Genomic DNA, 15,920 nt, shown 5'->3' on the forward strand with positions numbered 1-15,920 from the left:
GAATCATCAACTTAGCCTGCAATGGCATCGAAAGTCATGCAACGCGAATGGCGTTTTAGTGGATCCTTAAACAAACTATACCCTTATGGAGCTCAATAATGGAAAGTCAGTTGGATAAACTAGGCATGAATCTCAAAAGCGACGAGTACTGGACTTCGACAACAATCTATCGCCCGTCGAGACGAAATCAAAGTGAGCAGTATTTACCTGAAGTACATGGTAATTTGACACAATTGAGTTTCTTGTCTTCACGCACGCAATGAAATAGGAAGAGGTTTTCACCTCTAAGAGCAAATATGTTGTTTGTTTCAATAAAATTTTCGCTGGAAAAGGATTCTGTGGTATTTTCTGCCTTTGTGAATTATGATATCATGTTGTGTATTGAATTTTCGAGCTTAAGGTTCAAATGTGATACGGGAGAAGTTTTTTAGTATTGCTCTGTAAGTAGGAAGGGTTCACAGGCCTGTTGGAAGCGTGCTTGAGTTTCAACAAAATGAGGCCCAAAATCAGTGAAAACTTGTGACGCAGATGAATAATAAAGTAGCTGCTATTTCCAAAATGATGGAATTACCTGGTGATAAATAACGTCGTACGCGTCTTGGAGAGTAAATTTTGACTTTGCATAAACAAGAGTTGAGCGATTGTGATCTTTGTTTTGACTTCGCTCATTTCATTGTCAAACTTAATAACACTTGACAGAAAAAGAAACTTACAAAAACCCGGTATCTTGCCATCATTTGACACAGATGCTTCACTGTTTGGCGAGTAAACATGCCGCGGTAACTTAATCACGGCGCCCGCTGAATTCCGGCCATGTCACTTTCGATTTTGCAATTTACTTGAACGTAGCAAAAATCTCCCAAAATGTTTGTCGCTGATCGTAACTTTTTATATTCTATATTCACGGTTCAAAATTAATGTTGTTTTCATGTCGTAAATATTTTATTCTCGATCGACCGTCCGGGGAACTTCCTTCTGCTCTTTCTGAAAACTGTGTATCAATATTTATTTGCTTTTTCATCAATATTTGTTTTGCATAAAGCAGGCTACCAGAATCTGTACCTTGCTGAGTTCGCATTTGTTAGCGTTAATAGTATTTTCGGTCAGATGTTTCTGTTTTTTATGAGGGGTTTATTGTTTTGGTCTCCCATCCCAACACTAACCCCGCGAAACAGGGCTTGACTTCGGTGAAGTTTAGTAAATACAAAGTTTTCGGATGCTCATAGGGCACACTTGTGGTAAAAAGAAGTTGTGAGGGAACTTGAAAATTATCAACATGTCAGCCCAGAAGCCAATGTTTCTCGCTTCTCTTTTATTTGTTATTCTTCAGAGACTGGAATGCTGTATTTCAATACCACACAATTCAGTGCCTTCTGATTTTCTGTAGCACGTATCACAGGCAAGCCAGTGTATGCTTCACAGAAGCATCTAGTTCTTGAAAAAACCGTGCGCCTTATAACTGAATAACTATGGTAATCCAAATCTGATGGCACGGTTTTGGCCAAAATCGTGGCCGCAAAACATCGTTTCTCACGCCTTGCCCTAACATTTCACAGCAGCACATGTTCCCTTTCCAAAATCGGCTCAAACATTAATGTTTGTGGCCATCATTTTTGCCAATCAGACCAATCAGATATGGCTTAAATACAGGCGTTTACTGTATGATTATAAACCTCCCTGAAGATGACTTACACTTACAGAGACAGCAGAGTGCTGCTCACTAGTTTAGTTTTTTTAATTGTTTACAATTTTTGTCACAAAAAAAAGCATTTCATTATGGTCAATCTTTTGCACATTTTACACTCTTCTAGGTATTTTGCCACCATTGTCTCTTCCTCATAAAACTTACGAGCATGAGAAACAAGTTCTCAGAGGGACTGATTGGAAGATTTATAAATTATCATCATGTGTATTTGGTTCGGCACATGAGAAGAACGCAGTATGAATCACCTGCTCCTTCAATGTCAACTAATGTGGCAGACCCTGTTGAACTTCACGTTTTCGCCACACTAAATTAAAACTACTGTACCAAACTGATTCAGACGCCCTCTTTTGCCGTTCTTAATTCCTCAATTAGGTGAGTGGAGTGGCATCTGAACTGGACCTAAGTAGTGCTCAAGCCCACAGGTGGGGGGATTTGACCACAAATTTGTGCTCCACAGTAGGGGCTATTGACACACACAAAAACAAGGAAATGTCAAATGCCTGTGGGTATGCTCGCCCTCCCCTGGGTCAGGGAAAACATTGATAGGTGCATAACTGCTGAATAGACCTTTCTACAGATACGGCGGTCAGTTTGATTTCTATTGTTTCAAATAGCTATTATGGGATGCCCATGGGGCAAATACATATTAATTTGCCCCCAGAGCATCCCATGTCGTTCGAAACAATAGAAAACAAAATGGCCGCTGTATCTGCAAAACGGTCTATGGACCGGTCTATGTAGATTGAAAACCGTGCCACCTTTGTTAGCACTCGGTGGTATTCTTTGAAGAACGAGTCAGAATACAATACTTGCTGTTCTTATGCAAATTGCTTCTAATCGTTTCTTTACGACAAAAAGAACTTCAGCGGTTAGGTCAGTACAGTATTGTAACGACGAAGAAAATAATTATTTCTAAGGTTACTTCGATAGCCGGGTATTCTGATGTTATTCCGAACCAGCTAGTATCAAATTGTAGAACAAAAACCTCACCTTGTTTATTTGAAGTACCTTTCCCTTCTTCCAAAATCCTCGATCTATCATATCTTATCCTGCACATGCAGTTTCCACCACCTTTGAATTTGATGACAAAATGAAAACATGGTTGCTCGAAGGGTCGGAATGAACGATCCCACAGTGCATTTTGAGCCTGATCACGTGACAAAAAAGGACTTTAATTTTTAAACGGCATGGCGTGTGCTTTTTAAAATTGAAAATATATGCTCCCTTCTTTACCAAGACGGGACAGGAACTCTTGTTCATGCTACTGCAAAAGTTTGCATAAGGGGATCGGACATGCAATATATTTTTAAAAAGTTTCCTTCCCTTCTGGTTCGTGAGCAGACAGGAGACCCGATGAAAAAACAGCGACAGTTTTGTGTCACATGCTTTCATTCACTTCCATCGATCGACAAGGAGATCGGGTGAGCCCCATTACCACTTTCCTCAGGAACTTGTGTTAAAAACCATTGCAAAAGATTATAGATTAATCTTTAGAATAACTTGGGGAGCCAAAAACAGGAAAAACCCCTCTTGAGTCAAATCTAAATCCTTCTAGTTCTGGGATTAGGAAGAGCTGAGGACACATGGCGTTGATAGTTGTGCAAATCAGTATTAATTACGATATGTTTATTTCTATAATTTTATGTAAATAGTATTTTTTATTGGAACCACAGTCTCCTTACCCTGGCTGCCAGAGGTTTTTCTCTCTCAGAGCGACGGAATAGGCTTCGCGACTCGCTATTCCATCGCTCTAGGAGAGCAAAAATCTCTGGCATCCAGGGTACAGTCTCCTGTTTTTCCCTGAAATATTGTTTTGTTACAACGTTGGTTATAAGCAGCTGTACATTAGACACTTAATGTAATGTACATGTATGGCCTGAGGGAAACCGTTAGTTTTGTTTTCCCAGTGAAGGTTTTGTTGAGTGAAAGTCTAGGTACAGACATGTACAGGGTGTACATGTATATAACAGAACACTTTGATAGAACAGCAGGTACACCTGTAAATTACATCCGAGCTATTAATAACAAACATACCCTTCTCCTCTCTCCATGTTTCATTTATGGGTTGGTAAAATTCATATTTTATGTCTGTGTTACAACAATATTTTATGACCATTTTGAAGGTAATGTGCTGATCAATCCAATTTTGATCCGGGGTTTCTCCCTGTAAACGGGGGTGGCCGGATTTACCCCGTAAAAATAATAATTATTAAAATAGTGATATGTATTCCCGGGGGTGGGACTCCCATATGAAACAGACAGGGATGCTCGTCGGAAATTTTGAATTTAACCCCTAAAGGAGACCAATCTAGGCGTGGCTCAAGCAAATTTTGACCCCTAAAAGAGACCGTTTAAAAACACAAAAATACGACACGCAATGAGTTTTAATGATAAAAAGGCATAATCATCGAATGCTTTTATCTAAAAAGAAAATTTAAAAGGAAATTTGACTTCTGTTTCTCTTCGCGTAATTCTGCGTTACTTCGCGGAACCCTAAACGAGACCTTGGTGGCATAAAATATTGGCGCTTTGCCCGGAACATCCTAAGCCAGGGCTCGAAATTAACATTTTTAGTAAGGCGCCAATTGGCGACTGATCCAAAAATTTTGGTCGCCAGATCTTAACTTTTAGTCGCCATTTTTTTTCACTGATATTTTTTTCTTCATTTTTCTGATGATCATGTACACATGCAATCTTCTTCATAGTCCTAAGTTTAGGTACACGTAAGCTTCTAAGACTGAGATACTAAAACTTAAAAGGAAGCCAGGGCTCGTAAAACATATCATTACGCATTACGAGGTAAATAATCAATGTGAAAGCAGCTTTAGACACATTTCCTGTGCTTCCTCCGCTTTTGTTAAGTTTCCATGTAACATCGAGTCTATAGCTTACATAAGTAGACGAACCTGAACATAAACAATCACCAGTTTTCCATATTTTCAGCGCTAAAAAGCCAAGGCTTCATTGTGAACTTCACGCTTCAATGATTGCACGTGTTGTTTAGTGCGCCCGCAATACCAGCTGCTGAATCAAACATGGCGCTCGATTATGAAACATGGAGATCGAAGAGCCAGAAGAGTCGTGGGTTTGTTTTGTTATTTCTGTGCGCATAAATCGTGCATTTTATCCAAAACTACGGTTGATTTGCCTTTGAGGTTAAAAGGATGAAGGAAAAAGGTGAAGGTTAGTCGCCCACTGGCGACTAGCTCTAAAAATCTAGTCGCCAACGCTTGATTTTTGGTCGCATTGGCGACCAGTGAGTCGTAATGTCGAGCCCTGCAAGCGAGACCAAAATCCAAAATTTACACCCCTAAGCGAGACGACGAGCATCCCCGTCAGTTTCATATGGCAGTCCCCCCCCCCCCCCCCCCGGGTATGTATTATACATGCATTCTATCTATTTTGAATTTAAGGTATTAAGAGCGCCTCTCAGCAATTTTCACCTAAGACCGTGCAAGATAAAAAAATCGAAAATTGCCGAACTTTGTCACAATAAAGTACTACCAAAACCATTTTTAGAAAAATATGTTTTAGTTTGTTTCGATAATTATTTTACCTGGACGGCGACTTTTTCGGTATGGAGCCTTGTGAGCGAGTGAAAACGACTCCAAAGTGTTGCTCGTTTGAATCGCTATTTTTGAAATAACGAATGAGTAACTTGAAATTCAAAACAACATGGCACAACTACAGTAATTCCTTCACCCTTTAGCGCTGTTAACGGTACAATATACCAAAACTGGAATTTTTGACCAAATTTTAAAACTTAACCTTTTTTACATTGATTACAGAGTGCCAAATTTGTACAAAATTCGACTGTCAAAAAAGCATTTGGCACTCTGTAATCAATGTAAAAAAGGTTAAGTTTTAAAATTTGGTCAAAAATTCCAGTTTTGGTATATTGTACCGTTAACAGTGCTAAAGGATGAAGGAATTACTGTAGTTGTGCCATGTTGTTTTGAATTTCAAGTAACTCATTCGTTATTTCAAAAATAGCGATTCAAACTGGCAACATTTTGGAGTCGTTTTCACTCGCTCACAAGGCTCCATACCGAAAAAGTCGCCGTCCAGGTAAAATAATTATCAAAACAAACTAAAACATATTTTTCTAAAAATGGTTTTGGTAGTACTTTATTGTGACAAAGTTTGGCAATTTTCGATTTGTTTATCTTGAACGGTCTTAGGTGAAAATTGCTGAGAGGCGCTCTTAACCCAATTGCTAATGCCTATTATTCTTGCCCGACATTGTAAATCTTGCATTATTACATTGTTCACTCTGAGGTAGCCTAAATTTGATGCTTATTTTAACAGGCTTACATGTACTGTAAGTTGGGAAATACAGAAGAATGGTATTTTCTTTTCTTTACTTTAGAGAGTTTTTCAAGAGTGGAAACACAAAAGTCTTCTATGATTGACAAGGATCCAACAGCAAAAGAAACCACACCCTTTACATCAATGCATGTCTCTTCTGCAGTAGACATAATTACCAGTGCTGGGCTTGCATGCTCTAGAAGGAGGGAAACAAGTCACGGTAATGATCAGACATTAATAGCAATGGTGATTAGTAGTAGTTACTGGGGGTTGCTAAACACAGGAATGTAACAGAACGGACTGGAACAGGACAATAAAGCATAAATGAACAATTTAAAAGACTGCTCGCAGTCCGTTCTGAGTCAGTTGAACTGCCCGCTTTAGTCAGTGACACAAGCAAGCCCAGGGGAGAATGGTGATAGAGCCAGATATAGGGACTGCACGCTCTTCTGTAACCGACGCATTTAGAAGCTAATTAGTGAAAGTGATATCACAGATGATTCTGCTTCTTTTATTTGCTAATGTAAATAGACATTCAAAATAACTACAGTAACAGCGTCAATCAACTATTCTGAAAGGAAACTGCAGAAAAGGTACTTTATTTACTTTGAATTTAATGAGCAACATTCCAAAAAAGGGCAGTAAAAAGCTATTAAAGAGAGGTTGAAATCCTAAGCAGAGAGAGGCCACAGATTTTTGCCAGATTTGCAGAATGAATGTTAAATTGAATATTGGAGTGTTTTGGCAAGTTTTGACGGCGTGATGTTCTTCTACAACTATCAAGCACAAATTCTTGTTTAGCAAGGACAACTCATCTATCATTAAAACAGTGAACTCAGAAGACATAGCTTGTTCTGCAGAAAAGATGACTCAATACTTGTTTGAAGCCATGTCCTTTTAATAAACAAATTCCCCTTCTTTTCAAAGGCAACTATGTAGACCCATAGATAATCATTTGACGGAATCTGGTCTTAGTGATGCTGCAGCAAGGATCGATTACCACTATGGATGGTGTTTGATTTGGGTCCCTGTATCCTTTGAGACGACAAAGCCCTCATAACTAATGATCTTGCCAAAACAAGTTGGTAGCACAGCCATAACCTAACATACTTGGCCAATAGAAGAGCTTTGACCGCATTAGTTTCTGCTCTTGTTTGGGTTCATTGTGAAAGCCATTTGAAGTGAAAAGTCATAGAAACTGCAAAAGCCATACATGTATCATGCTAATCTTTTCCCAGGAAAAATTGAGGACAGATTGGTGTCACAATCTGACAACAAGTAATTAATTCATCCAAAAAATCTGACATCGGTCCATTGTTGGTTACAAAAAATTGTGCAGTCCCTATATTTCACTGGTAGGTACAAAATACAAGTCACAGGTCATTGTTTTACCAATACAGACAGCATCCTAAACATTCATAAATTAAAAGGGTAAAAGTTAAGAATCCGATCCCACCAACGCGTCGGCCAACGCGTCTGCCAACGCGTCGGCCGACTGTCGGTCGACTGACGGCCGACTGTCAACCGACTGTTGACCGACAGTCGACCGATGCATTGGCCCATGCTTAATCTTATAACCTATAAGATGCGTCGGTGGTGCGTTGGTGGTGCGTCGGTGGCGTATTGAATTGTTGAAAACCTCAACATACCTTTTTCAAACTGAACGGAAATGTCTTCGACGGAAAACTTTCCCTTTTGACTGCCATGTTGTATTTCGTGATATTAGAACCCAGTTCCCATTACGACAAGTGTTATTAGTTCTAACCCAGTTTTCACTCTGGCATGGTGATTTAACACTGGTTAGCACTACCCATGCTTCAAGCAACCCAGGCCTGGTCTTTATCGAGCCACAGTAGAGGTGTCTTGGTATGAGTCATTGACCAAATGAATTCTGGACATTTTACCTTTTCATATTTTCCTATTTTTCAAGGTCGTTGTCGCCTGATTAAGTCATGATCTGTTACTTGATTGCACTAGCCTTTGATTCATAGAATATTTTTCGTGGATCTAAAATGACTTGCTGTGTCATGTAACTTATATTATTTTATTACTTGATGTTCAGTTGTATCACCCATACTACTTTCCAATCATTATTTGGCATCCTTATGTTGTATGCAGATCATAAGTATAATTTAACTGTTCTCTGTAAGTTGAAAAAAATTATGTTAATTCCACTACTACTGCTACACTATTATCATCACTATTTACAGTTCTACTACATAGATTTGATATCATTATTCTGTAACTCAACAGAACTGTGTTCTGTGAAAAGTAATTAAATTTGGTGCATTCTATCAGTGGAGTTTGGGTTGATTTCTCAATCGTACACCATATTACCCCCCTCCCCTCCCTTGCGTGATTGTTGAGGATTGAGTATTTTGCAACCTCCATAATCTTTGCAATCACATTTCCCCACCTATAGTTGTAAATTATCGGCTGACATCCTATATTCTGCTTAGGAAAATTTGTTCAGCAAGCTGTAAACGATCAAACAGCTGCCAATATCAATGTAGCAGGTAAATGCTTGCCCATGTGACTCCCCATTACAGTATGTGATGAAGATTTGACTGATGAAAGTCAATTGCACATTATTTTGGAGCTCACATGTGGTTAGGAATGGCACGGGTGAAGAGTGCCCTTGACTTATTTCAAATAATATTTAAACCAGAAGTTACAGCATATGTTGAAGTCTATTGAATTTGTGGTTATTTTTATTCATGTTGGTGAATAAAATAAGTGTGATAGAATAAAGCAGTTCAAATGCTGCACTGTTAATTACCCCATTTCCCCAATATTTGCTAATAATTTCAAGAATATCATCAAAAATAATCAAAGTCCCCATAATGTGAGTGTATGTTAGTTGTAAAAGCGGTGTGTAAACAAAAGAAAAGGCTGCTATGAGAAATCTACCAACCACTTCAGCAACAGCTTGTCCCATGTGACAGCCTCATATAACTTTCATAAGCCTTGGATCAAAAATTGTTTACCCACATTTGTGACACTGTGGGGACTTGCTGAATACACTTACACTTTCAGGTGAGTTGTGGGGACTTCTCTGTTTCGATGTTAAAAATGCGTTTTAGGCCTTTTTAGAGCATTTGGAGGCATTGAAGTTGTGGGGACCCAGTTTTGGTCCCCACAGTGTCAACCGTCCCCACAGTGCTGGTGTGTAAACATATAGAGGTCCCCACAACTAGGTAGTGGTAAGAACATACATACATACATACATACATACATACATACATACATACATACATACATAGAGACAGGCAGACAGACAGACAAACAGACAGATAGACATACATACATAATTAAATGCTCCCCATAGGGGCTTTTCAGGGCCAATGAAACACAACAAAACAACAGAACAGAACAACAACAACTGTTAAGAATCCCAACTGGCTTTAGGCAAACCAGTTGGCTATTTACAAGTGTGGCTGGGAAGTTGAACCAGGGACTAACAAGATCAAATTCAACGAGAGGTCTGAGCGGGTCTTGAACCCGGGATCTCCGGATCTGAAGGCAAGTGCCCTAACCACTGGGCCACACTGCCTCTCACATAGACTTACTTAGCCTTAGGTCTTAGCACTTTTTTAACGAAGAATTTGTTTATACCACTGTGCAAGGATAGGAGTTCAATACTTCCCCTCCACTAAAAATCTCATCAGGATGATACTAAAAGAACACCATAAAGAAACTGGGAGCAGTAACATGTACTGATATGCCAAGCCAGGCATTACAAAGCTACACAAAGATTAGAAGACCATTGCTGCGCAAAACAATATTACAACGCTGACTTGGATAAAGTTTAGGTAATCGTGATTCCCAGTCACAAACAGAGATCTTATTGCTGCAATGCCTAGACCCTGAGGCTAGCTGAGCAATAGCGAATATAACCAAATGGTTTGCGAAAATTGACTTATGTCATTCCAACCATTATTAACTTACCATGCCACGTGCAATCTGCCAGGCAAATTTTATAAGATCAAGTGGTGCAAATGACTCGCAATCCTCATCACATTCATCGCCCATATTTTTGGTGGGAACATCTTCCTGGTTTGACGCGGATGACGAAACTACCACGAAAAGTATCGCATTGTTGCCATCAGCGATGTCAGTTCCTTCATTTCCTGCTGGATATGTTGAAGAGCAGCTGAGCAAAGGAATCCCACTTTCATCATTGATATCACCGATGAGTTCTCCTTCATCGTCTCCAATGGTTTCATCGTATTCTTCTCCACTTATTGTAGGGAGGCTTAAAAAGGGTATTGTGCATTCATCGTTGCCAGAAGGGAGGGCTTTTTTTTTTTTCTTTTCTTTTCTTTTCCAGATGTGGTAGGGCAGCTAATGGTAATCAAGGGTATCACACATTCATTGCTGCTAGAGGTGATTGTTTCTTTGTGATCTTCTGCCGATGTAGAGGGTAAGCACATCAAGGGTGATGCAGAATCAATGTTGCCAGAAGCGATGGTTTCATCATATTCTTCTCCACTCATTGAAGGAAGGCTTAAAAAGGGTATTGTGCATTCATCGTTGTCAGAAGGGAGGGTTTGTCCTTCCCCAGATGTTGTAGGGCAGCTAATGGCAATCAAGGGTATCACACATTCATTGCTGCTAGAGGTGATTGTTTCTTTGTGATCTTCTGCCGATGTAGAGGGGAAGCACATCAAGGGTGATGCAGAATCAATGTTGCCAGAAGCGATGATTTCCTCATGTTCTGAGGCACATGTGGAAATGCAGCTGTTTTCATACAACACATCTGTTTTAATCCCATCTGCTTCACCACCCTAAGTGAGAAATTTATTCGGTTAAATTAACAAAAGATTCATTGCAGTTGAGTTAACAAACACTGATTTAAGCCTCAGCCTTCAAGTTAATTATCCTTTTTTGGGCAGCCATCATTTATTATTATTTTTTTTTACAGTCAAATCAATTTATGTTAACACTTTACTTTGCCTTCTATAACTCTAAATGTCCATTACCCTTCTACTAAGAGAAACAACAGATTACATGGTCACTTCAAAATTATCAATGGCAGCACAAAGCCACTGTTACATGTTGAAACTTTTAGCTGTAACTTAGGTGCAACGGTGCTGCAAAAATGTTTCAGCAGGCGTTGCACGGTGCAACATAACAGGTCGAAGCTCGTTCGGTTGTGGCCGTTAAGTTTGTGCTCTAAGCATGAAAGGGACCTGGTAACAAGATTGTCTCCAGTTTTTCGCAACACCCGGCATTCTTCAAGATGGCACATACAGGGAAAGAGAAGACACGCAGAAAAGTACTTAAACAACGCTTTCATTTTATTTTCAGTATCGATAAATTCTAATGATAATTCCGTATTGACTAACAGAAATTCATGTTTTTTTTTTAATACACCGAATGACTTTTAGACTTTGTAGAGAATAATTTGCGGTCTTCTCAGTTGCTTCGATCGACGGCAAAAATGCAGCCTTGATTCAGCCGGCGATCACCCTTTTCTCAAGCGGCGATTTTCACCAGCAGCTGGCACTTAGCTGCATCCCTGAATATCACAATTATATGGCCTGTTGGTACAGGTATCTATAAGCTTTAGCTGCAGACACATAATTTCTACAAGGCTATCCTATACTGTCTACTGTGGCTTTTTAATAGGCAGTTGATATTGCTCCAGTTTTTAAAAAATGGCACAAAGGAATGAGAATAAAGATCTATCAGGTCTGCATCCTGGATTTAATATCATATCAAAATTAAGAAACATATACCGTACCTGGTCTAGTGTAGCTGTGTTGCATTCTTTTGTTTCTGCGTACTGTTTTTTGCTTTCAGTAATAAGGGCAGCTCCCAAGGTAGAACCCTTAATCTGTGTATACAAGTAAGCAATAAGCGTTATCATTAATAACGGTTTGTGGTCCTCATTGACCCACAAAGTCACAACCATATAATTTGTTTTGGCTAACACCCATGCCTCGATTGTTCAAAAGGTGGATAGCGTCATCCACCGGATAAATCACTATCCAGCGGATAAACACTAGCAAAACCGATTGAGTTATCCAGTGGATAGCGCTATCCACCCTTGGAACAACTGGGGCCAGATGATTTTAGTTTTAAGATGCTAGTGAAGCTCGCCTTAGGACAAAACATTCCTTTGAATTTTCCTATCCAAATGTTGTAATATTCTTTGTTTTCCCCTTAATACTTAATGCATCCATAGGAATTGGCTTCCTAATGATGTTTGGCTAACATAATTAACTGACTTCTTTTTGCTCTCAACCAGTGAAGCAAGTCTCCATGGGGAACATACTCAATAATCAGACGAATAGGCGTCTTCTGTGGAGTGGTCTCTGTCCAACAGCCCACAAAACGCAGCACGTTTGGACTCTTCCCCAGTAGCTTCATGAGCTCAATCTCATTCAGAAATTCTAATTTCTGCTTTTCATTGGCGTTTTCTTGAGAAAAAAGGGTATGAAATAATGTTGAACAAATCAGTTTCAAAGTAGGTTGCTTAGTGTTTCATGTGCAGGTTGATGAACGGTTATCTATTTTATTGTAATCTGACTGCAGTCTATGCGGTAAAGCACAACCCAGTATTTCCGTTTTTCTTTCACTACGGGAAATGTAATTGGCTGAGGCATTTATGAGGATGAGTTATATACCATCTCTCGAGATAGTATAACTCTTTGAGGGAATTTCAGGTCATAAAGCCGAGACAATCCTTGCATTTTTTTAACCCGCTAAACCTAAGACGAGCTGTTTTCACTGTACTTCCGGACTTTTCCGACCTTAACTAGTCAAACGTGTCCTACTGAAAACAAAAACCAATGGAGTTTTAGTTTTTAGAACTATGGGTAGTCGGAGCTTAGGAAAGTGAGTTCGATATGTTTGTAGGCGTACAGGTAGCAGTTGAGGAGGAAGGATTGATGGTTCGTGCAATAGATGAATATTTTTTGCATATTTGAAAGTGGGGGTTGCGAACAGAGAAAAGGTTGTGAAGGCTAGTGATATCGTATGGTTCTGTCCAAGTGCTTGTAGAGTGCGTCAGACAAGTTAATAGAACATTTTGTTTTAGGGCCTGTTTACATGGAGAAAGGGTGTCCCTCATTATAGACTTTCGCTGCAATCTGACAGTAATCCGATCCCACAAAAGTTGACCCTGCTAGAAGGGTGACCCTACCTCAAGTGTTCACATGGCAAAAAGTTGGCCATCCTAGGGTTACCCTACCAAGTAGATAGGGTGGCCAAGGCAAGGTTTAACCTTCTAAGAGGGTGCCCCTAGAAGGGTCGCCCTATCTCCATGTAAACAGGCCCTTACTGGTGCAATAGATGTTCTACAGGGCCTAGTCGTTCGAAGGCCTATCAGCGTTTTAAAATCCGGCTCCTCATTTTGTTCAAAAACATTTCTTTGGATAATTTTCTTGTTTATTTTTAAGAACATCCAATCATCAATCATCAATCATCCACTGCAGCCGCAAAATTGCAGCCGTTCAGGGTAAGATTGTTGAGAAATTGCGTTACTTCCATTTCCTTACAAATTTGGCACATCGGATGTTTATGAAATTAGACAATCACTGGCCAGTTTTTATTGGAATCGGTTGAAATAAACAAAGGATTGTTGAAATGACATCATACCGTGATATGCCGAAAATCGCAATCGAAAGAGACAGAAATGGCCCGAACCGAAGGTAATGAAATCCAGGGAATTTTACTTGAAATCACGGGGAAAAATTACATAGAGAGCTTAATTCTTAAGAGCCTAGTGAAGATATCTGGATACATTTTATGGCAATAGTAAAGGATTTTCATATAGTCAAAGTGGGGCTAGCATTTTTTTGTTGTGTAAACGTAATTAAATATTCCATGAGGCCTCAACAATGTGATGTATTTACCGTCGGTCGTAAACTTGATTTCCACTCTCAAAATTACTTCCAGAACCTAATTTTTGCGTAGAATAAGCTTTTAGAATGATGAATTCTTGTCTTATGTGGTAATACTTGACCCTTTGGGAACATTTTGTGAAAACATATTTGTAACGTATCACACACGTATCTTGATTGCCCAAACTTGCCCGATTACGCATATAACATCAACTTGACCTTTTGAAAGAACATTGAAAAAAAATCGTAAAATATTCGCAGCTGGACCCATTTCTCTGAAATTTGAAATGATGATTGCTAATGAATACAGAAAGAATTTTAGAACTAACTAAAACTTTCTGTGTTAAGCTTGAGAATTAAACTGACATGTCTCTTTACGAAGATTCAGCAAACTTTAAAACTTTTAAAAGATGAAAACGTTTCGAAAACAGAATATCAGACCTCAGCAAACGTTTCAAACTATCTTATTTTATCTTATCTTATCAATAACACTTGCGCGCCCGTTTAAGCAATACCGATACCACCTTGGGCGCCTGAGTGGGCAAAACGAGATTGATTCTCCTGCTTATCAACGCCGAGGACAAACGAATCACCACGTGGGTTAGCGCGTCTGAGTGAGGCAGAACGTAAGCAAGCGCCTCAAAGCGGCAAATGTGTGTCGACACAAATGCAATCTCAGAAAATACTCGCTTATTAACTGCACAGGACACCCAAGAAGACCAAACACTGATTAGGAGTTGCCTTTTCGTACCTTGAACACAAAAACCAGCATGTGGAGTCTTTGATGCCAGTAGCTTCCGTGCCTCCGTGAGATACAAATCAGAAGCTACATTTCAAGAAGTAGCTGTCACTCAGAAGTTTGCAAAGGACTGATATGCGAGTAATTAGTTTAAATCCTTGACATTTCCTTAATTATTGTTGAATGGGTTTTGTATAAGTAGTTCCTGAGTAATTAATTTTATTTTTACAAACTTTATGAGTTGTCAAGTCTGATCCTTTTAAGTCTAAGTTTACTGTCCTCATGGTCTTTACGGTTGGTGTGATATCGTCTTAAATTCCCAAGTAATCGAGGTATCATTTATTTAGTGTTTCTTTCAGCAATATGTTATTACCACAAGGAGCTTTAATTTATACGGAGACAGAATATTTCCAAAGTAATTCAGTATCTTATACCTGGTTATATTTTATTGTTAAATCTTTGACCTCGGATATTGTGTTTCTAGCTTTGTGATTTGTTCACTAAATCTCGGTTATCAGCTCATATACTGTATGACCTAATTGGAAGCTAATTGGCCTTAATTTCCAATGTCCAAGCGTTCAGAATGTAATGAAAATTTAATTAAACAATTATTCCATTCGCACTTGTTGGATATGAGACTGGTTATCGCCAACTTGGCACTACTCGCCTCGTTAGCTATTTACAATCTCATATTTGATGTGCGCTCGTGGAATAATTGTTAAATAAAATTTCAGTTTACAGTTTAACGATGAAATTATATATGAAATGGATCATATATGATCCTCGCAGTTGTGGGTTCCAATGTTCCTGTGAGGAATGAATCAACGATGAAATTATATATGAAATGGATCATATATGAACTGCGGATATGAAATCAAGTGAAGCTATGATCCTCGCAGTTATGAACGCAATTTTTGCAATTGCGTAAAGAAGCCTGAAAACTTCAGGACTTCAACTACAATTGCAAAAATTGCGTTCATAACTGCGAGGATTATAGCTTCACTTGAGTTTACAGCTTATTAAGTCAAGGGAATAAATCAAGTGTCCCTTATCCCTACATCAACAACACTATATTTCGAAGTCAAGCCCGTAAAGTTGTCCTTTAATCGCCCTAAATCGGTCCACCCTTGAGAGTTGCTTGCTGCTGCACGGCGTGTCATGACATAAGTGCAATCACACTCATCGACATACCGCTATATAATGAGGTTCACGTTTCATTAAGTGACCCTCTTTCCATGACGTCATCCAAAACCCCAACCAAAGAGCTATACATGAATTAAAGTTCTTAGGCCTAAGGAAACTCCTTTTAACACATTAC

General features: G+C 39.2%; 1 protein-coding gene and 2 long non-coding RNA genes across 4 annotated transcripts in view; 1 reads left to right on the forward strand and 2 right to left on the reverse strand.

Annotated features, from left to right (window-relative positions):
• Positions 1-2,833, reverse strand: part of LOC137973276 (uncharacterized) — a 23,969-nt gene extending 21,136 nt beyond the window's left edge. The window contains exon 1 of one of the 2 annotated variants that reach the window (XR_011117199.1): positions 2,696-2,833. This is a non-coding gene — a long non-coding RNA (uncharacterized lncRNA). The remainder of the gene's footprint in view (positions 1-2,695) is intronic. The other variant, XR_011117198.1, reaches the window with a different exon arrangement.
• LOC137973818 (tyrosine-protein kinase receptor Tie-1-like) overlaps positions 1-11,855 on the reverse strand; it is an 80,487-nt gene extending 68,632 nt beyond the window's left edge. Inside the window, exons 1-2 of the mRNA XM_068820705.1 lie at positions 11,760-11,855; positions 9,962-10,800 (exon numbers count right to left, since the gene is read on the reverse strand). Coding sequence (XP_068676806.1) covers positions 9,962-10,045 — 84 coding nt within the window. The 5' untranslated portion in view covers positions 10,046-10,800; positions 11,760-11,855. The remainder of the gene's footprint in view (positions 1-9,961; positions 10,801-11,759) is intronic.
• Positions 2,888-15,499, forward strand: LOC137973826 (uncharacterized). The gene is made up of 3 exons (XR_011117326.1): positions 2,888-3,126; positions 6,075-6,233; positions 12,267-15,499. It is a non-coding gene; the product is annotated as an uncharacterized lncRNA (long non-coding RNA).
• The last annotated feature ends 421 nt before the right edge of the window (positions 15,500-15,920 follow it).

This window comes from Montipora foliosa, chromosome 10, assembly GCF_036669935.1.
Source record: "Montipora foliosa isolate CH-2021 chromosome 10, ASM3666993v2, whole genome shotgun sequence".
Lineage (NCBI taxonomy): Eukaryota > Metazoa > Cnidaria > Anthozoa > Scleractinia > Acroporidae > Montipora > Montipora foliosa.